Source organism: Heterodontus francisci, chromosome 8 (assembly GCF_036365525.1).
Source record: "Heterodontus francisci isolate sHetFra1 chromosome 8, sHetFra1.hap1, whole genome shotgun sequence".
NCBI classification, from domain to species: Eukaryota; Metazoa; Chordata; class Chondrichthyes; order Heterodontiformes; family Heterodontidae; genus Heterodontus; species Heterodontus francisci.
In genome coordinates this window covers 67,052,675-67,074,582 of record NC_090378.1, presented here as the reverse complement: position 1 = coordinate 67,074,582, position 21,908 = coordinate 67,052,675, and the positions used below count along the sequence as shown (strand labels likewise).

Sequence of the window (21,908 nt, the reverse complement as noted above, 5' to 3'; positions counted from 1 at the left end):
CTAAAAGGGTGTTTAAAAGTTAAGTAATGCTTTAAAGAATAACTTTTAATGGAGCTAAAAAGGGGTAGATAATTATTAATATATTTACTGATCGTTATAAATTTGCACAGATCTTTAAACAAAACAAAAATCGGTACAATTCCACTCATGCCGATTTCAGCCCTTTTCACGAGACAGGCGTAACCAAAAAAAAATTCAGCCAGAGCCGCAAACAAGGCAAACACCCCTCAAAAGAACAACTGTTTAATTCTGCATTTTTCCTTTTAAAAGATGCTCGTCTAAAGGCAAATGTGTATGAAAGTAACAAAATTACAATTTCCTTTTATTCAATGTTCTGTCGCCATGCTTCACTTTCTCCTTTTTAAAAAAAGTTGTTACTGAAAGTAGGCCAAAAGTTTTCTTCCACTTTACGCACTAGACTGAACCGCTACAAAGAGCCCATGCAGTTCTTCTCTCCCCAAGTACAATGGCAGGACTAATTAGATCATAGTACGTTGCTACCGATACAGTAATAAATAGCTAACAAAAGAAAACAAGTAGAAGCCACTTACCGATCAAACCTCCCACCAGAAAGGAAATTACTTGGAACACCAGCAAAATCCCTCCAACAATGCAGAGCTTCTTCGTGCTCATATTTTCTATAATTGCGCCTGCCATCTTTTATTATCTTGTTTTCACTCTTTTCGGCCCGTAACAGTAACTAATTGAATTAGTCAATTTAATCAAAGCAAGGATCTTGTCGCAGCTCCAGTGTCGGAAGCTGTGATTCTGCAAAACGAACTCCCTCCCTCTCTTCCTTCAAGCCTTTTTTTTTAAAGGGGCGCTGTAGGAAACCGACAACACACACATACAAAAAAATCAATCACATGACTTGCCAGATTCCCAGATCCTGTTTAGCCGACAGCTACAGTATCTTAACAACCACATGCTAAATGGCTATTGATAACGTTCAATTCATTACCAATTTAAAGGGACACCAACCTGCAAAGTTAAGAATGTGGTCAAGTGTGCCTTACGTGCGTGGTAAAGTGATGCCGACAGACACTTTAAGAATTGTTAATGCCCTGAATTAAGGACGGGACGATCAGCGAGGGGTTCCTGCTAATCTCTCTGCAGAGATTTCTACTGTAAAATGCACATTTGGTGGTTTTAGGTGAGGGTAGGAGCAAGCCTCACAGTTGAGTAACCTACCATCACTCACTATCTAAGGTGTCACATGAGGAAAGGCCACTTACCAGAGAAAATTGCCAACATAAGACAGTGCTTTCAGGAAAGGAGAGAAAAAATTGGTGGAAACGTAGTGTTAAAATGTTTACCCTCCCTTTCAGCAGTACCTGTGGTTGTTAGTAGAAGATAATTTAATAAGTGTCAGATTCTTGTCACTTGAATATTTTAACCAGACGAAAGAAAGGAAGAACCTACATTTATATAGCGCCTTTCACAACCTCAGGACATCCCAAAGCACTTTACAGCCTATTAAGTACTTTTGAAGTGTAGTCACTGTTGTAATGTAGGAAACTCAGCAGGCAATATGCACAAAGCAAGATCTCACAAGCGGCAATGAGTTAATGACCTTTTTAGTTGGTCAATTAATAATTATGGGCATGTACCAGGGAAAACTCGCCTGCTCCTCTACAAAATAGTGCCATGGGATCTTTTATGTCCACCTGAGAAGGCATGTGAGGTCTCAGTTTACTATCTCATCTGACAGTGTACTACAGTGTCAGACTACAATATGTGTTCAAATCCCTCAAGTGGGGCTGAACCTTATGACTTTTACAAGTGGGAGTGCTACCACTGAAACAAGATAACTGCTTATTCCTTAATTTATTTACTTTGTAAAGATCTTAATTTACTACATGATATTGACACCCATTTTGAAGATGCAATCTGAGAACTCTCAGCACGGCTCAGAGTAAATGGTAAGAATAAAGTACTGAGCCATGTACACCAGAAGGATCCAAGATTCAATCTTTACTCTGATTGAGGTGGCTCATCTTAGGTTGTGTTGTACAATTGGCATCAGCACACTTGAACTAGGAAAGAGAAAGTTCAAGTGGGGATCCCCTCTTAATTGCTATTCAGTGACCCTTACTGAAAAGTGAATGTGAATATTGGGGAGTTGGGGGAACACAAGATCAGGCTCACCTATGACATCCTCCACAGTTGGGCAACACTCACTGTATGAGATCACATATAAATAACTACAGCTACAAACAGACTGTTGACATACAAATTGTTTCCCAGCATGATCCAGTACCTTTAGGAAATGAGAGGAGAAAATGAAATAAGGAATCAATGTAGCATATTATTTTCAACCAATGTAATACAGAGCAGCCTGTATTGGTGTTGATCTTCAACATGATTTCACACTGCAGGCATAACAAAGCTTTGGTCTTCACATCTTTTTTGTCATTCATGGGATATGGGCATCACTTGTAAGGCTAACTGAATGGCTTGCTAGGTGATCTCAGATGGCAGTTAAGAGTCAACCACATTGTTGTGGATCTGGAGTCACATATAGGCCAGACCAGGTAAGAACAGCAGATTTCCTTCCCTAAAGGACTTTACAACAATGATAGTTTCATGGCACTACTTCTGAGACGAGAGTTCAATTTCACCAGCTCTCATGGTGGGATTTAAACTCTTGTCCCCAGAGCATTAGACTGCACTCGAGGTTACTAGTCCAGTGACATTACCACGACACCACCATCTCCCTTAAATGGCTTTGTACCATGGAGCCTAAAGGACTACATGTAACACTTCTATCCATGTGCTCATTAATTTTCATATAGCTCAGCTTCCTGACAACTAACTGATTTTGGTGTTCCAATTTTGGATTTATCCACCAATGGGGTAACATCATTAAAAGCAGCCATTTCCAAATCTCCAGGAATACAAAAACCGAACAAGACAAACTAGCAAAAAATAAATGTAAGAACAAATAAAACTGTGTTTTCTGGCATCAAAAGTCAGAGCTTGGGTTTGTATATGACATTTTGATATCTGGCCCTGCAGTACAACACACTTTTCTGGATAAATGTGCTGCTGCAATGTAGCAGACTGTTCTATAGCAATGGCAGACTGCATATTGGGCGGCACAGTGCCACAATGGTTAGCACTGCAGCCTCACAGCTCCAGCGACCCGGGTTCAATTCTGGGTACTGCCTGTGTGGAGTTTGCAAGTTCTCCCTGTGTCTGCGTGGGTTTCCTCCGGGTGCTCCGGTTTCCTCCCACATGCCAAAAGACTTGCAGGTTGATAGGTAAATTGGCCATTATAAATTGACCCCAGTGTAGGTAGGTGGTAGGTGAATATAGGGACAAGTGAGGATGTGGTAGGAATATGGGATTAGTGTAGGATTAGTATAAATGGGTGGTTAATGGTCGGCACAGACTCGGTGGGCCGAAGGGCCTGTTTCAGTGCTGTATCTCTAAATAAATAAATACATTTTGTACTGTTGCAGATCAATGAGACACAACAATTTGTCATACTGTTCTAGATCAAAAGGTAAAATGCAGTCCAATAAAATTTTCAATCTCCGCCAACTGTCAATACTGGTGGACTATTTGACCACAGAGGCCGTCATAGCCAAGCAGATTATATCCTTATTTGAATCTACACATAAATTCGTTACATGGAGGAATCACTGAATAGGATTTAGGCCTTGTCACCCTTGCTTAGGGGAGCTGAGACCAAATGTGCCATCCCAACTGCTCCTGATTGAGATCAACTAATTCAGTACAGACTGGTGATCAAATCTAGGACTGATATGCTACATTTGACATGGCACTATGCCAGTGGTATCTTTATGCACTGGGAAATTGGGAGAGCTACCAGATCTAGAATTTGATGATAAAGTAGAGTATAGCATGCGACAGGATACTTCAAATAATAGATACATAGATCAAAGACATGTTGTGAGTGGCAAAGAAAACATTGAACTTAAGCATTAATGATTATTCAGCAGTTAAGTTATTAAAGGAGAATAATGCACTGAATTTGTAATTTATATATGAAGATGACTTTATGGATTGGTACTACTGAGTCTGCTATATTAAAGTGCTATCATCACTGATAATCCCAACTTCAATGGCAGTGACATTAGATAGATAAAGTGGTGCTGCTTCCTCTGGATGTGTACAACAGTCACCGATAGTGAATGGGTACAACAGTCAGCGGTGGTGAATGGGTATGACTGTCAGCCGTGGTGAATCGGTACGACTATCAGCAGTGGTGAATGGGTACAACTGTCAGCGGTGAGAAATGGGTACAACTGTCAGAGGTGGTGAATGGGTACGACTGTCAGCGGTGATAAATGAGTACAACTGTCAGCGGTGATAAATGGGTACAACTGTCAGCAGCGGTGAATGGGAACAACTGTCAGCGATGATAAATGGGTATGATTGTCAGCGGTGGTGAATGGGTACGACTGTCAGCGGTGGTGAATGGGTACAACTGTCAGCAGTGGTGAATGGGTACGACTGTCAGCGGTGGTGAATGGGTACAACTGTCAGCGGTGGTGAATGGGTACAACTGTCAGCGGCGGTGAATGGGTACGACTGTCAGTGGTGATAAATGAGTACAACTGTCATCGGTGATAAATGGGTACAACTGTCAGCGGTGATAAATGAGTACAACTGTTAGCGATGATAAATGAGTACGATTGTCAGCGGTGGTGAATGAGTACGACTGTCAGCGGTGATAAATGAGTACGACTGTCAGAGGTGGTGAATGGGTACGACTGTCAGAGGTGTTGAATGGGTACAACTTTCAGCGGTGATAAATGGGTATGACTGTCGGCCATGGTGAATGGGTACCACCATCAGCGGTGATAAATGGGTACAAATGTCAGCAGTGGTGAATGAGTACGACTGTCAGCGGTGATAAATGAGTACAACTGTCAGAGGTGATAAATGGGTACAACTGTCAGAGGTGATAAATGGGTACAACTGTCAGCGGTGATAAATGGGTACAAATGTCAGTGGTGGTGAATGGGTACAACTGTCAGTGGTGGTGAATGGGTACAACTGTCAGTGGTAGTGAATGGGTACCACTGTCAGCAGTGGTGAATGGGTACAACTATCAGTGGTGGTGAATGGGTACAACTGTCAGTGGTAGTGAATGGGTACAACTGGCAGTGGTGGTGAATGGGTACAACTGTCAGCAGTGGTGAATGGGTACAACTGTCAGCGGTGGTGAATGGGTACAACTGTCAGCGGTGATAAATGGGTACAACTGTCAGTGGTGGTGAATAGGTACAAATGTCAGCGGTGATAAATGGGTACAACTGTCAGAGGTTGTGAATAGGTACAAATGTCAGCGGTGATAAATGGGTACAACTGTCAGCGGTGGTGAATGGGTACAACTGTCAGTGGTGGTGAATAGGTACAAATGTCAGCGGTGATAAATGGGTACAACTTTCAGTGGTGGTGAATGGGTACAACTGTCAGCGGTGATAAATGGGTACAACTGTCAGCGGTGGTGAATGGGTACAACTGTCAGCGGTGGTGAATGGGTACAACTGTCAGCGGTGGTGAATGGGTACAACTGTCAGCGGTGGTGAATGGGTACAACTGTCAGCGGTGGTGAATGGGTACAACTGTCAGCGGTGATAAATGGGTACAACTGTCAGCGGTGGTGAATGGGTACAACTGTCAGTGGTGGTGAATGGGTACAACTGTCAGCGGTGATTAATGGGTACAACTGTCAGTGGTAGTGAATGGGTACAACTGGCAGTGGTGGTGAATGGGTACAACTGTCAGCAGTGGTGAATGGGTACAACTGTCAGCGGTGGTGAATGGGTACAACTGTCAGCGGTGATAAATGGGTACAGCTGTCAGTGGTGGTGAATAGGTACAAATGTCAGCGGTGATAAATGGGTACAACTGTCAGAGGTTGTGAATAGGTACAAATGTCAGCGGTGATAAATGGGTATAACTGTCAGTGGTGGTGAATAGGTACAAATGTCAGCGGTGATAAATGGGTACAGCTGTCAGCGGTGATAAATGGGTACAACTGTCAGCGGTGGAGAATGGTTATGACTGTCAGCAATGGTGAATGGGTACAACTGTCAGCGGTGATAAATGGGTACAACTGTCAGCGGTGATAAATGGGTACAACTGTCAGCAGTGGTGAATGGGTACAACTGTCAGTGGTGGTGAATGGGTACAACTGTCAGCGGTGATAAATGGGTCCAACTGTCAGCAGTGGTGAATGGGTACAACTGTCAGTGGTGGTGAATGGGTACAACTGTCAGTGGTGGTGAATGGGTACAACTGTCAGCAGTGGTGAATTGGTACAACTGTCAGCGGTGGTGAATGGGTACAACTGTCAGCGGTGGTGAATGGGTACAACTGTCAGCGGTGATCAATGGGTACAACTGTCAGTGGTGGTGAATGGGTACAACTGTCAGCAGTGGTGAATTGGTACAACTGTCAGCGGTGGTGAATGGGTACAACTGTCAGCGGTGGTGAATGGGTACAACTGTCAGTGGTGGTGAATAGGTACAAATATCAGCGGTGATAAATGGGTACAACTGTCAGCAGTGGTGAATGGGTACAACTGTCAGCGGTGATAAATGGGTACAACCGTCAGTGGTGGTGAATGGGTACAACTGTCAGCGGTGGTGAATGGGTACAACTGTCAGTGGTGGTGAATGGGTACAACTGTCAGCGGTGATAAATGGGTACAACTGTCAGTGGTAGTGAATGGGTACAACTGTCAGCGGTGATAAATGGGTACAACTGTCAGCGGTGGTGAATGGGTACAACTGTCAGCAGTGGTGAATGGGTACAACTGTCAGTGGTAGTGAATGGGTACAAATGTCAGCGGTGGTGAATGGGTACGACTGTCAGCAGTGATGAATGGGTACAACTGTCAGCGGTGGTGAATGGGTACAACTGTCAGCGGTGGTGAATGGGTACAACTGTCAGCGGTGATAAATAGGTACAACTGTCAGTGGTGGTGAATGGGTACAACTGTCAGCGGTGGTGAATGGGTGCAACTGTCAGCGGTGATAAATGGGTACAACTGTCAGTGGTGGTGAATGGGTACAACTGTCACCGGTGGTGAATGGGTACAACTGTCAGCGGTGGTGAATGGGTACAACTGTCAGCGGTTGTGAATGGGTACAACTGTCAGCGGTGGTGAATGGGTACAACTGTCAGCGGTGGTAAATGGGTACCATTGTCATCAGTGGTGAATGGGTACAACTGTCAGCGGTGGTGAATGGGTACAACTGTCAGCGGTGATAAATGGATACAACTGTCAGTGGTGGTGAATGGGTACAACTGTCAGTGGTGGTGAATGGGTAGAACTGTCAGCGGTGGTGAATGGGTACAACTGTCAGCGGTGGTGAATGGCTACAACTGTCAGTGGTGGTGAATGGGTTCAACTGTCAGCGGTGATAAATGGGTACAACTGTCAGTGGTGGTGAATGGGTACAACTGTCACCGGTGGTGAAAGGGTACAACTGTCAGCGGTGGTGAATGGGTACAACTGTCAGCGGTTGTGAATGGGTACAACTGTCAGCGGTGGTGAATGGGTACAACTGTCAGCGGTGGTAAATGGGTACCATTGTCATCAGTGGTGAATGGGTACAACTGTCAGCGGTGGTGAATGGGTACAACTGTCAGCGGTGATAAATGGATACAACTGTCAGTGGTGGTGAATGGGTACAACTGTCAGTGGTGGTGAATGGGTAGAACTGTCAGCGGTGGTGAATGGGTACAACTGTCAGCGGTGGTGAATGGCTACAACTGTCAGTGGTGGTGAATGGGTTCAACTGTCAGCGGTGGTGAATGGGTACAACTGTCAGTGGTGGTGAATGGGTATAACAGTCAGCGGTGGTGAATGGGTACAAATGTCAGCGGTGATAAATGGATACAACTGTCAGCGGTGGTGAATAGGTACAACTGTCAGTGATGGTGAATGGGTACAACTGTCAGCGGTGGTGAATGGGTACAACTGTCAGCGGTGGTGAATGGGTACGATTGGCCGCGGTGATAAATGGGTACAACTGTCAGCGGTGATAAATGGGTACAACTGTCAGCGGTGGTGAATGAGTACAACAGTCAGCGATGATAAATGGGTATGACTGTTGGCCGTGGTGAATGGGTATGACTGGCGGTGGTGTTAAATGGGTACAAATGTTAGTGGTGACAAATGAGTACAACTGTCAGCAGTGGTGAATGGGTACAACTGTCAGCGGTGGTTAATGGGTACAACTGTCAGCGGTGGTGAATGGGTATGACTGTCAGCAATGGTGAATGGGTACAACTGTCAGCGGTGATAAATGGGTACAACTGTCAGCGGTGATAAATGGGTACAAATGTCAGCAGTGGTGAATGGGTACAACTGTCAGTGGTAGTGAATGGGTACATCTGTCAGCAGTGGTGAATGGGTACAACTGTCAGTGGTGGTGAATGGGTACAACTGTCAGTGGTAGTGAATGGGTACAACTGTCAGCGGTGGTGAATGGGTACAACTGTCAGCAGTGGTGAATGGGTACTACTGTCAGCGGTGGTGAATGGGTACAGCTGTCAGCGGTGATAAATGGGTACAACTGTCAGTGGTGGTGAATAGGTACAAATGTCAGCGGTGATAAATGGGGACAACTGTCTGAGGTTGTGAATAGGTACAAATGTCAGCGGTGATAAATGGGTACAAATGTCAGCGGTGATAAATGGGTACAAATGTCAGCGGTGATAAATGGGTACAACTGTCAGCAGTGGTGAATGGGTACTACTGTCAGCGGTGGTGAATGGGTACAGCTGTCAGCGGTGATAAATGGGTACAACTGTCAGTGGTGGTGAATGGGTACAACTGTCAGCGGTGGTGAATGGGTACGACTGTCAGCGGTGGTGAATGGGTACAACTGTCAGTGGTGGTAAATGGGTACAACTGTCAGTGGTGGTGAATGGGTACAACTGTCAGCGGTGGTGAATGGGAACAACTGTCAGTTGTGGTGAATGGGTACAACTGTCAGCGGTGATAAATGGGTACAAATGTCAGCGGTGGTGAATGGGTACAACTGTCAGCGGTGGTGAATGGGTACAACTGTCAGCGGTGGTGAATGAGTACAACAGTCAGCGGTGATAAATGGGTATGACTGTTGGCCGTGGTGAATGGGTATGACTGGCGGTGGTGTTAAAAGGGTACAACTGTTCGTGGTGACAAATGAGTACAACTGTCAGCAGTGGTGAATGGGTACAACTGTCAGTGGTGATAAATGGTTACAAATGTCAGTGGTGGTGAATGGGTACGACAGTCAGCGGTGATAAATGGGTACAACTTTCAGCGGTGGTGAATGGGTATGACTGTCAGCGGTGGTGAATGGGTGCAACTGTCAGCGGTGATAAATGGGTACAACCGTCAGCGGTGATAAATGGGTACAACTGTCAGTGGTGGTGAATGGGTACAACTGTCAGTGGTGGTGAATGGGTACAACTGTCAGTGGTAGTGAATGGGTACAACTGTCAGCGGTGATAAATGGGTACAACTGTCAGCAGTGGTGAATGGGTACAACTGTCAGTGGTGGTGAATGGGTACAACTGTCAGCAGTGGTGAATGGGTACAACTGTCAGCGGTGGTGAATGGGTACAACTGTCAGCAGTGTGAATGGGTACAACTGTCAGTGGTGATAAATGGGTACAACTGTCAGTGGTGGTGAATAGGTACAAATGTCAGCGGTGATAAATGTGTACAACTGTCAGAGGTGGTGAATAGGTACAAATGTCAGCGGTGATAAATGGGTACAACTGTCAGCGGTGGTGAATGGGTACAACTATCAGTGGTGGTGAATAGGTACAAATGTCAGCGGTGATAAATGGGTACAACTGTCAGTGGTGGTGAATGGGTACAACTGTCAGCGGTAATAAATGGGTACCACTGTCAGTGGTGGTGAATGGGTACAACTGTCAGCGGTGGTGAATGGGTACAACTGTCAGCGGTGATAAATGGGTACAACTGTCAGTGGTGGTAAATGGGTACAAATGTCAGCAGTGGTGAATGGGTACAACTGTCAGTGGTGGTGAATGGGTACAACTGTCAGCGGTGATAAATGGGTACAACTGTCAGTGGTAGTGAATGGGTACAACTGTCAGCGGTGATAAATGGGTACAATTGTCAGCGGTGGTGAATGGGTACAACTGTCAGCAGTGGTGAATGGGTACAACTGTCAGTGGTGGTGAATGGGTATAACTGTCAGCGGTGGTGAATGGGTACAAATGTCAGCGGTGATAAATGGATACAACTGTCAGCGGTGGTGAATGGGTACAACTGTCAGTGGTGGTGAATGGGTATAACTGTCAGCGGTGGTGAATGGGTACAACAGTCAGCGGTGGTGAATGGGTACAACTGTCAGTGGTGGTGAACGGGTATAACTGTCAGCGGTGGTGAATGGGTACAACTGTCAGCGGTGTTGAATGGGTACAACTGTCAGTGGTGGTGAATGGGTACAACAGTCAGCTGTGGTGAATGGGTACAACTGTCAGCGGTGGTGAATGGGTACAAATGTCAGTGGTGATAAATGGATACAACTGTCAGCGGTGGTGAATGGGTACAACTGTCAGCAGTGGTGAATGGGTACGACTGTCAGTGGTGATAAATGGGTACAAATGTCAGCGGTGGTGAATGGGTACAACTGTCAGCGGTGGTGAATGGGTACGATTGGCCGCGGTGATAAATGGGTACAACTGTCAGCGGTGATAAATGGGTACAACTGTCAGCGGTGGTGAATGAGTACAACAGTCAGCGGTGATAAATGGGTATGACTGTTGGCCGTGGTGAATGGGTATAACTGGCGGTGGTGTTAAATGGGTACAACTGTTAGTGGTGACAAATGAGTACAACTGTCAGCAGTGGTGAATGGGTACAACTGTCAGCGGTGGTTAATGGGTACAACTGTCAGCAGTGGCTCATGGGTACGACTGTCAGTGGTGATAAATGGTTACAAATGTCAGTGGTGGTGAATGGGTACGACTGTCAGCGGTGATAAATGGGTACAACTGTCAGCGGTGGTGAATGGGTATGACTGTCAGCAATGGTGAATGGGTACAACTGTCAGCGGTGATAAATGGGTACAACTGTCAGCGGTGATAAATGGGTACAACTGTCAGCAGTGGTGAATGGGTACAACTGTCAGTGGTGGTGAATGGGTACAACTGTCAGCGGTGGTGAATGGGTACAACTGTCAGCGGTGATAAATGGATACAACTGTCAGCGGTGGTGAATGGGTACAACTGTCAGTGGTGGTGAATGGGTATAACTGTCAGCGGTGGTGAATGGGTACAAATGTCAGCGGTGATTAATGGATACAACTGTCAGCGGTGGTGAATGGGAACAATTGTCAGTGGTGGTGAATGGGTATAACTGTCAGCGGTGGTGAATGGGTACAAATGTCAGCGGTGATAAATGGATACAACTGTCAGCGGTGGTGAATGGGTACAACTGTCAGTGGTGGTGAATGGGTATAACTGTCAGCGGTGGTGAATAGGTATAACTGTCAGCGGTGATAAATGGATACAACTGTCAGCGGTGGTGAATGGGTACAACTGTCAGTGGTGGTGAATGGGTACAACTGTCAGCAGTGTGAATGGGTACAACTGTCAGTGGTGATAAATGGGTACAACTGTCAGTGGTGGTGAATAGGTACAAATGTCAGCGGTGATAAATGTGTACAACTGTCAGAGGTGGTGAATAGGTACAAATGTCAGCGGTGATAAATGGGTACAACTGTCAGCGGTGGTGAATGGGTACAACTATCAGTGGTGGTGAATAGGTACAAATGTCAGCGGTGATAAATGGGTACCACTGTCAGTGGTGGTGAATGGGTACAACTGTCAGCGGTGATAAATGGGTACAACTGTCAGTGGTGGTAAATGGGTACAAATGTCAGCAGTGGTGAATGGGTACAACTGTCAGTGGTGGTGAATGGGTACAACTGTCAGCAGTGATAAATGGATACAACTGTCAGTGGTAGTGAATGGGTACAACTGTCAGCGGTGATAAATGGGTACAATTGTCAGCGGTGGTGAATGGGTACAACTGTCAGCAGTGGTGAATGGGTACAACTGTCAGTGGTGGTGAATGGGTATAACTGTCAGCGGTGGTGAATGGGTACAAATGTCAGCGGTGATAAATGGATACAACTGTCAGCGGTGGTGAATGGGTACAACTGTCAGTGGTGGTGAATGGGTATAACTGTCAGCGGTGGTGAATGGGTACAACAGTCAGCGGTGGTGAATGGGTACAACTGTCAGTGGTGGTGAACGGGTATAACTGTCAGCGGTGGTGAATGGGTACAACTGTCAGCGGTGTTGAATGGGTACAACTGTCAGTGGTGGTGAATGGGTACAACAGTCAGCTGTGGTGAATGGGTACAACTGTCAGCGGTGGTGAATGGGTACAAATGTCAGTGGTGATAAATGGATACAACTGTCAGCGGTGGTGAATGGGTACAACTGTCAGCAGTGGTGAATGGGTACGACTGTCAGTGGTGATAAATGGGTACAAATGTCAGCGGTGGTGAATGGGTACAACTGTCAGCGGTGGTGAATGGGTACGATTGGCCGCGGTGATAAATGGGTACAACTGTCAGCGGTGATAAATGGGTACAACTGTCAGCGGTGGTGAATGAGTACAACAGTCAGCGGTGATAAATGGGTATGACTGTTGGCCGTGGTGAATGGGTATAACTGGCGGTGGTGTTAAATGGGTACAACTGTTAGTGGTGACAAATGAGTACAACTGTCAGCAGTGGTGAATGGGTACAACTGTCAGCGGTGGTTAATGGGTACAACTGTCAGCAGTGGCTCATGGGTACGACTGTCAGTGGTGATAAATGGTTAAAAATGTCAGTGGTGGTGAATGGGTACGACTGTCAGCGGTGATAAATGGGTATGACTGTCAGCAATGGTGAATGGGTACAACTGTCAGCGGTGATAAATGGGTACAACTGTCAGCGGTGATAAATGGGTACAACTGTCAGCAGTGGTGAATGGGTACAACTGTCAGTGGTGGTGAATGGGTACAACTGTCAGCGGTGGTGAATGGGTACAACTGTCAGCGGTGATAAATGGATACAACTGTCAGCGGTGGTGAATGGGTACAACTGTCAGTGGTGGTGAATGGGTATAACTGTCAGCGGTGGTGAATGGGTACAAATGTCAGCGGTGATTAATGGATACAACTGTCAGCGGTGGTGAATGGGTACAATTGTCAGTGGTGGTGAATGGGTATAACTGTCAGCGGTGGTGAATGGGTACAAATGTCAGCGGTGATAAATGGATACAACTGTCAGCGGTGGTGAATGGGTACAACTGTCAGTGGTGGTGAATGGGTACAACTGTCAGCGGTGGTGAATGGGTACAACTGTCAGTGGTGGTGAATGGGTACAACTGTCAGCGGTGGTGAATGGGTACAACTGTCAGTGGTGGTGAATGGGTACAACAGTCAGCGGTGGTGAATGGGTACAACTGTCAGTGGTTGTGAATGGGTACAAATGTCAGCGGTGATAAATGGATACAACTGACAGCGGTGGTGAATGGGTACAACTGTCAGCAGTGGCTTATGGGTACGACTGTCAGTGGTGATAAATGGGTACAAATGTCAGCGGTGGTGAATGGGTACAACTGTCAGCGGTGGTGAATGGGTACGATTGGCCGCGGTGATAAATGGGTACAACTGTCAGCGGTGATAAATGGGTACAACTGTCAGCGGTGGTGAATGAGTACAACAGTCAGCGGTGATAAATGGGTATGACTGTCAGCAGTGGCTCATGGGTACGACTGTCAGTGGTGATAAATGGTTACAAATGTCAGTGGTGGTGAATGGGTACGACTGTCAGCGGTGATAAATGGGTACAACTGTCAGCGGTGGTGAATGGGTATGACTGTCAGCAATGGTGAATGGGTACAACTGTCAGCGGTGATAAATGGGTACAACTGTCAGCGGTGATAAATGGGTACAACTGTCAGCAGTGGTGAATGGGTACAACTGTCAGTGGTGGTGAATGGGTACAACTGTCAGCGGTGGTGAATGGGTACAACTGTCAGCGGTGATAAATGGATACAACTGTCAGCGGTGGTGAATGGGTACAACTGTCAGTGGTGGTGAATGGGTATAACTGTCAGCGGTGGTGAATGGGTACAAATGTCAGCGGTGATTAATGGATACAACTGTCAGCGGTGGTGAATGGGAACAATTGTCAGTGGTGGTGAATGGGTATAACTGTCAGCGGTGGTGAATGGGTACAAATGTCAGCGGTGATAAATGGATACAACTGTCAGCGGTGGTGAATGGGTACAACTGTCAGTGGTGGTGAATGGGTATAACTGTCAGCGGTGGTGAATAGGTATAACTGTCAGCGGTGATAAATGGATACAACTGTCAGCGGTGGTGAATGGGTACAACTGTCAGTGGTGGTGAATGGGTACAACTGTCAGCAGTGTGAATGGGTACAACTGTCAGTGGTGATAAATGGGTACAACTGTCAGTGGTGGTGAATAGGTACAAATGTCAGCGGTGATAAATGTGTACAACTGTCAGAGGTGGTGAATAGGTACAAATGTCAGCGGTGATAAATGGGTACAACTGTCAGCGGTGGTGAATGGGTACAACTATCAGTGGTGGTGAATAGGTACAAATGTCAGCGGTGATAAATGGGTACCACTGTCAGTGGTGGTGAATGGGTACAACTGTCAGCGGTGATAAATGGGTACAACTGTCAGTGGTGGTAAATGGGTACAAATGTCAGCAGTGGTGAATGGGTACAACTGTCAGTGGTGGTGAATGGGTACAACTGTCAGCAGTGATAAATGGATACAACTGTCAGTGGTAGTGAATGGGTACAACTGTCAGCGGTGATAAATGGGTACAATTGTCAGCGGTGGTGAATGGGTACAACTGTCAGCAGTGGTGAATGGGTACAACTGTCAGTGGTGGTGAATGGGTATAACTGTCAGCGGTGGTGAATGGGTACAAATGTCAGCGGTGATAAATGGATACAACTGTCAGCGGTGGTGAATGGGTACAACTGTCAGTGGTGGTGAATGGGTATAACTGTCAGCGGTGGTGAATGGGTACAACAGTCAGCGGTGGTGAATGGGTACAACTGTCAGTGGTGGTGAACGGGTATAACTGTCAGCGGTGGTGAATGGGTACAACTGTCAGCGGTGTTGAATGGGTACAACTGTCAGTGGTGGTGAATGGGTACAACAGTCAGCTGTGGTGAATGGGTACAACTGTCAGCGGTGGTGAATGGGTACAAATGTCAGTGGTGATAAATGGATACAACTGTCAGCGGTGGTGAATGGGTACAACTGTCAGCAGTGGTGAATGGGTACGACTGTCAGTGGTGATAAATGGGTACAAATGTCAGCGGTGGTGAATGGGTACAACTGTCAGCGGTGGTGAATGGGTACGATTGGCCGCGGTGATAAATGGGTACAACTGTCAGCGGTGATAAATGGGTACAACTGTCAGCGGTGGTGAATGAGTACAACAGTCAGCGGTGATAAATGGGTATGACTGTTGGCCGTGGTGAATGGGTATAACTGGCGGTGGTGTTAAATGGGTACAACTGTTAGTGGTGACAAATGAGTACAACTGTCAGCAGTGGTGAATGGGTACAACTGTCAGCGGTGGTTAATGGGTACAACTGTCAGCAGTGGCTCATGGGTACGACTGTCAGTGGTGATAAATGGTTAAAAATGTCAGTGGTGGTGAATGGGTACGACTGTCAGCGGTGATAAATGGGTATGACTGTCAGCAATGGTGAATGGGTACAACTGTCAGCGGTGATAAATGGGTACAACTGTCAGCGGTGATAAATGGGTACAACTGTCAGCAGTGGTGAATGGGTACAACTGTCAGTGGTGGTGAATGGGTACAACTGTCAGCGGTGGTGAATGGGTACAACTGTCAGCGGTGATAAATGGATACAACTGTCAGCGGTGGTGAATGGGTACAACTGTCAGTGGTGGTGAATGGGTATAACTGTCAGCGGTGGTGAATGGGTACAAATGTCAGCGGTGATTAATGGATACAACTGTCAGCGGTGGTGAATGGGTACAATTGTCAGTGGTGGTGAATGGGTATAACTGTCAGCGGTGGTGAATGGGTACAAATGTCAGCGGTGATAAATGGATACAACTGTCAGCGGTGGTGAATGGGTACAACTGTCAGTGGTGGTGAATGGGTACAACTGTCAGCGGTGGTGAATGGGTACAACTGTCAGTGGTGGTGAATGGGTACAACTGTCAGCGGTGGTGAATGGGTACAACTGTCAGTGGTGGTGAATGGGTACAACAGTCAGCGGTGGTGAATGGGTACAACTGTCAGTGGTTGTGAATGGGTACAAATGTCAGCGGTGATAAATGGATACAACTGACAGCGGTGGTGAATGGGTACAACTGTCAGCAGTGGCTTATGGGTACGACTGTCAGTGGTGATAAATGGGTACAAATGTCAGCGGTGGTGAATGGGTACAACTGTCAGCGGTGGTGAATGGGTACGATTGGCCGCGGTGATAAATGGGTACAACTGTCAGCGGTGATAAATGGGTACAACTGTCAGCGGTGGTGAATGAGTACAACAGTCAGCGGTGATAAATGGGTATGACTGTTGGCCGTGGTGAATGGGTATAACTGGCGGTGGTGTTAAATGGGTACAACTGTTAGTGGTGACAAATGAGTACAACTGTCAGCAGTGGTGAATGGGTACAACTGTCAGCGGTGGTTAATGGGTACAACTGTCAGCAGTGGCTCATGGGTACGACTGTCAGTGGTGATAAATGGTTACAAATGTCAGTGGTGGTGAATGGGTACGACTGTCAGCGGTGATAAATGGGTGCAACTGTCAGCGGTGGTGAATGGGTACAACTGTCAGTGATGGTGAATGGGTATAACTGTCAGCGGTGGTGAATGGGTACAACTGTCAGCGGTGGTGAATGGGTATAACTGTCAGCGGTGGTGAATGGGTACAACAGTCAGCGGTGGTGAATGGGTATAACTGTCAGCGGTGGTGAATGGGTATAACTGTCAGCGGTGGTGAATGGGTACAACAGTCAGCGGTGGTGAATGGGTATAACTGTCAGCGGTGGTGAATGGGTACAACTGTCAGCAGTGGCTTATGGGTACGACTGTCAGTGGTGATAAATGGGTACAAATGTCGGCGGTGGTGAATGGGTACAACTGTCAGCGGTGGTGAATGGGTACGATTGGCCGCGGTGATAAATGGGTACAACTGTCAGCGGTGGTGAATGAGTACAACAGTCAGCGGTGATAAATGGGTATGACTGTTGGCCGTGGTGAATGGGTATGACTGGCGGTGGTGTTAAAAGGGTACAACTGTTCGTGGTGACAAATGAGTACAACTGTCAGCAGTGGTGAATGGGTACAACTGTCAGCGGTGGTTAATGGGTACAACTGTCAGCAGTGGCTCATGGGTACAACTGTCAGTGGTGATAAATGGTTACAAATGTCAGTGGTGGTGAATGGGTACGACAGTCAGCGGTGATAAATGGGTACAACTTTCAGCGGTGGTGAATGGGTATGACTGTCAGCGGTGGTGAATGGGTGCAACTGTCAGCAGTGATAAATGGGTACAACCGTCAGCGGTGATAAATGGGTACAACTGTCAGTGGTGGTGAATGGGTACAACTGTCAGTGGTGGTGAATGGGTACAACTGTCAGTGGTAGTGAATGGGTACAACTGTCAGCGGTGATAAATGGGTACAACTGTCAGCAGTGGTGAATGGGTACAACTGTCAGTGGTGGTGAATGGGTACAACTGTCAGCAGTGGTGAATGGGTACAACTGTCAGCGGTGGTGAATGGGTACAACTGTCAGCGGTGTGAATGGGTACAACTGTCAGTGGTGATAAATGGGTACAACTGTCAGTGGTGGTGAATAGGTACAAATGTCAGCGGTGATAAATGTGTACAACTGTCAGAGGTGGTGAATAGGTACAAATGTCAGCGGTGATAAATGGGTACAACTGTCAGCGGTGGTGAATGGGTACAACTATCAGTGGTGGTGAATAGGTACAAATGTCAGCGGTGATAAATGGGTACAACTGTCAGCGGTAATAAATGGGTACAACTGTCAGCGGTAATAAATGGGTACCACTGTCAGTGGTGGTGAATGGGTACAACTGTCAGTGGTGGTGAATGGGTACAACTGTCAGCGGTGATAAATGGGTACAACTGTCAGTGGTAGTGAATGGGTACAACTGTCAGCGGTGATAAATGGGTACAACTGTCAGTGGTGGTGAATGGGTACAACTGTCAGTGGTGGTGAATGGGTACAACTGTCAGCAGTGGTGAATGGGTACAACTGTCAGTGGTAGTGAATGGGTACAAATGTCAGCGGTGGTGAATGGGTATGACTGTCAGCAGTGATGAATGGTTACAACTGTCAGCGGTGGTGATTGGGTACAACTGTCAGCAGTGGTGAATGGGTACAATGTCAGCAGTGGTGAATGGGTACAACTGTCAGCGGTGGTGAATGGGTACAACTGTCAGTGGTGGTGAATGGGTACAACTGTCAGTGGTAGTGAATGGGTACAACTGTCAGCGGTGATAAATGGGTACAACTGTCAGCAGTGGTGAATGGGTAAAACTGTCAGTGGTGGTGAATGGGTACAACTGTCAGCAGTGGTGAATGGGTACAACTGTCAGCGGTGGTGAATGGGTACAACTGTCAGCGGTGTGAATGGGTACAACTGTCAGTGGTGATAAATGGGTACAACTGTCAGTGGTGGTGAATAGGTACAAATGTCAGCGGTGATAAATGTGTACAACTGTCAGAGGTGGTGAATAGGTACAAATGTCAGCGGTGATAAATGGGTACAACTGTCAGCGGTGGTGAATGGGTACAACTATCAGTGGTGGTGAATAGGTACAAATGTCAGCGGTGATAAATGGGTACAACTGTCAGTGGTGGTGAATGGGTACAACTGTCAGCAGTAATAAATGGGTACCACTGTCAGTGGTGGTGAATGGGTACAACTGTCAGCGGTGCTAAATGGGTACAACTGTCAGCGGTGATAAATGGGTACAACTGTCAGTGGTGGTAAATGGGTACAACTGTCAGCGGTGGTGAATGGGTACAACTGTCAGTGGTGGTGAATGGGTACAACTGTCAGCGGTGATAAATGGGTACAACTGTCAGTGGTAGTGAATGGGTACAACTGTCAGCGGTGATAAATGGGTACAACTGTCAGTGGTGGTGAATGGGTACAACTGTCAGTGGTGGTGAATGGGTACAACTGTCAGCAGTGGGTGAATGGGTACAACTGTCAGTGGTAGTGAATGGGTACAAATGTCAGCGGTGGTGAATGGGTATGACTGTCAGCAGTGATGAATGGTTACAACTGTCAGCGGTGGTGATTGGGTACAACTGTCAGCAGTGGTGAATGGGTACAATGTCAGCAGTGGTGAATGGGTACAACTGTCAGCGGTGGTGAATGGGTACAACTGTCAGTGGTGGTGAATGGGTACAACTGTCAGTGGTAGTGAATGGGTACAACTGTCAGCGGTGATAAATGGGTACAACTGTCAGCAGTGGTGAATGGGTACAACTGTCAGTGGTGGTGAATGGGTACAACTGTCAGTGGTGGTGAATGGGTACAACTGTCAGTGGTAGTGAATGGGTACAACTGGCAGTGGTGGTGAATGGGTACAACTGTCAGCAGTGGTGAATGGGTACAACTGTCAGCGTGGTGAATGGGTACAACTGTCAGCGGTGTGAATGGGTACAACTGTCAGCGGTGATAAATGGGTACAACTGTCAGTGGTGGTGAATGGGTACAACTATCAGTGGTGGTGAATAGGTACAAATGTCAGCGGTGATAAATGGGTACAACTGTCAGTGGTGGTGAATGGGTACAACTGTCAGCGGTGATAAATGGGTACCACTGTCAGTGGTGGTGAATGGGTACAACAGTCAGCGGCAGTGAATGGGTACAACTGTCAGCAGTGGTGAATGGGTACAACTGTCAGTGGCAGTGAATGGGTACAAATGTCAGCGGTGGTGAATGGGTATGACTGTCAGCAGTGATGAATGGGTACAACTGTCAGCGGTGGTGAATGGGTAAAACTGTCAGCAGTGGTGAATGGGTACAACTGTCAGCGGTGGTGAATGGGTACAACTGTCAGCGGTGATAAATGGATACAACTGTCAGCGGTGGTGAACAGGTACAACTGTCAGTGGTGGTGAATGGGTATAACTGTCAGCGGTGGTGAATGGGTACAAATGTCTGCGGTGATAAATGGATACAACTGTCAGCGGTGGTGAATGGATACAACTGTCAGTGGTGGTGAATGGGTATAACTGTCAGCGGTGGTGAATGGGTACAAATGTCAGCGGTGATAAATGGAAACAACTGTCAGCGGTGGTGAATGGGTACAACTGTCAGTGGTGGTGAATGGGTATAACTGTCAGCGGTGGTGAATGGGTATAACTGTCAGCGGTGGTGAATGGGTACGACAGTCAGCGGTGGTGAATGGGTATAACTGTCAGCGGTGGTGAATGGGTACAACTGTCAGCGGTGGTGAATGGGTACAACTGTCAGTGCTGGTGAATGGGTACATATGTCAGCTGTGGTGAATGGGTACAACTGTCAGCGGTGGTGAATGGGTACAAATGTCAGCGGTGATAACTGGATACAACTGTCAGCGGTGGTGAATGGGTACAACTGTCAGCAGTGGCTTATGGGTACGACTGTCAGTGGTGATAAATGGGTACAAATGTCAGCCGTGGTGAATGGGTACAACTGTCAGCGGTGGTGAATGGGTACGATTGGCCGCGGTGATAAATGGGTACAACTGTCAGCGGTGATAAATGGGTACAACTGTCAGCGGTGGTGAATGGGTACAACAGTCAGCGGTGATAAATGGGTATGACTGTTGGCCGTGGTGAATGGGTATGACTGGCGGTGGTGTTAAATGGGTACAACTGTTAGTGGTGACAAATGAGTACAACTGTCAGCAGTGGTGAATGGGTACAACTGTCAGCGGTGGTTAATGGGTACAACTGTCAGCGGTGGCTCATGGGTACGACTGTCAGTGGTGATAAATGGTTACAAATGTCAGTGGTGGTGAATGGGTACGACTGTCAGCGGTGATAAATGGGTACAACTGTCAGCGGTGGTGAATGGGTATGACTGTCAGCAAAGGTGAATGGGTACAACTGTCAGCGGTGATAAATGGGTACAACTGTCAGCGGTGATAAATGGGTACAACTGTCAGTGGTGGTGAATGGGTACAACTGGCAGCGGTGATAAATGGGTACAACTGGCAGTGGTGGTGAATGGGTACAACTGTCAGCAGTGGTGAATGGGTACAACTGTCAGCAGTGGTGAATGGGTATAACTGTCAGCAGTGGTGAATGGGTACAACTGTCAGCGGTGTGAATGGGTACAAGTGTCAGCGGTGATAAATGGGTACAACTGTCAGTGGTGGTGAACAGGTACAAATGTCAGCGGTGATAAATGGGTACAACTGTCAGAGGTGGTGAATAGGTACAAATGTCAGCGGTGATAAATGGGTACAACTGTCAGCGGTGGTGAATGGGTACAACTATCAGTGGCGGTGAATAGGTACAAATGTCAGCGGTGATAAATGGGTACAACTGTCAGTGGTGGTGAATGGGTACAACTGTCAGCAGTGATAAATGGGTACCACTGTCAGTGGTGGTGAATGGGTACCACTGTCAGCGGTGGTGAATGGGTACAACTGTCAGCGGTGGTGAATGAGTACAACTGTCAGCGGTGATAAATGGGTACAACTGTCAGTGGTGGTGAATGGGTACAACTGTCAGCGGTGGTGAATGGGTACAACTGTCAGTGGTGGTGAATGGGTACAACTGTCAGTGGTAGTGAATGGGTACAACTGTCAGCGGTGATA

The 21,908-nt window shown here is 47.0% G+C and overlaps 1 protein-coding gene across 1 annotated transcript in view; it reads right to left on the bottom strand.

Annotated features, from left to right (window-relative positions):
• wls (Wnt ligand secretion mediator) overlaps positions 1–826 on the bottom strand; it is a 77,556-nt gene extending 76,730 nt beyond the window's left edge. The window contains exon 1 of the mRNA XM_068037265.1: positions 552–826. Coding sequence (XP_067893366.1) covers positions 552–657 — 106 coding nt within the window. The 5' untranslated portion in view covers positions 658–826. The remainder of the gene's footprint in view (positions 1–551) is intronic.
• Between the last annotated feature and the right edge of the window lie 21,082 nt (positions 827–21,908).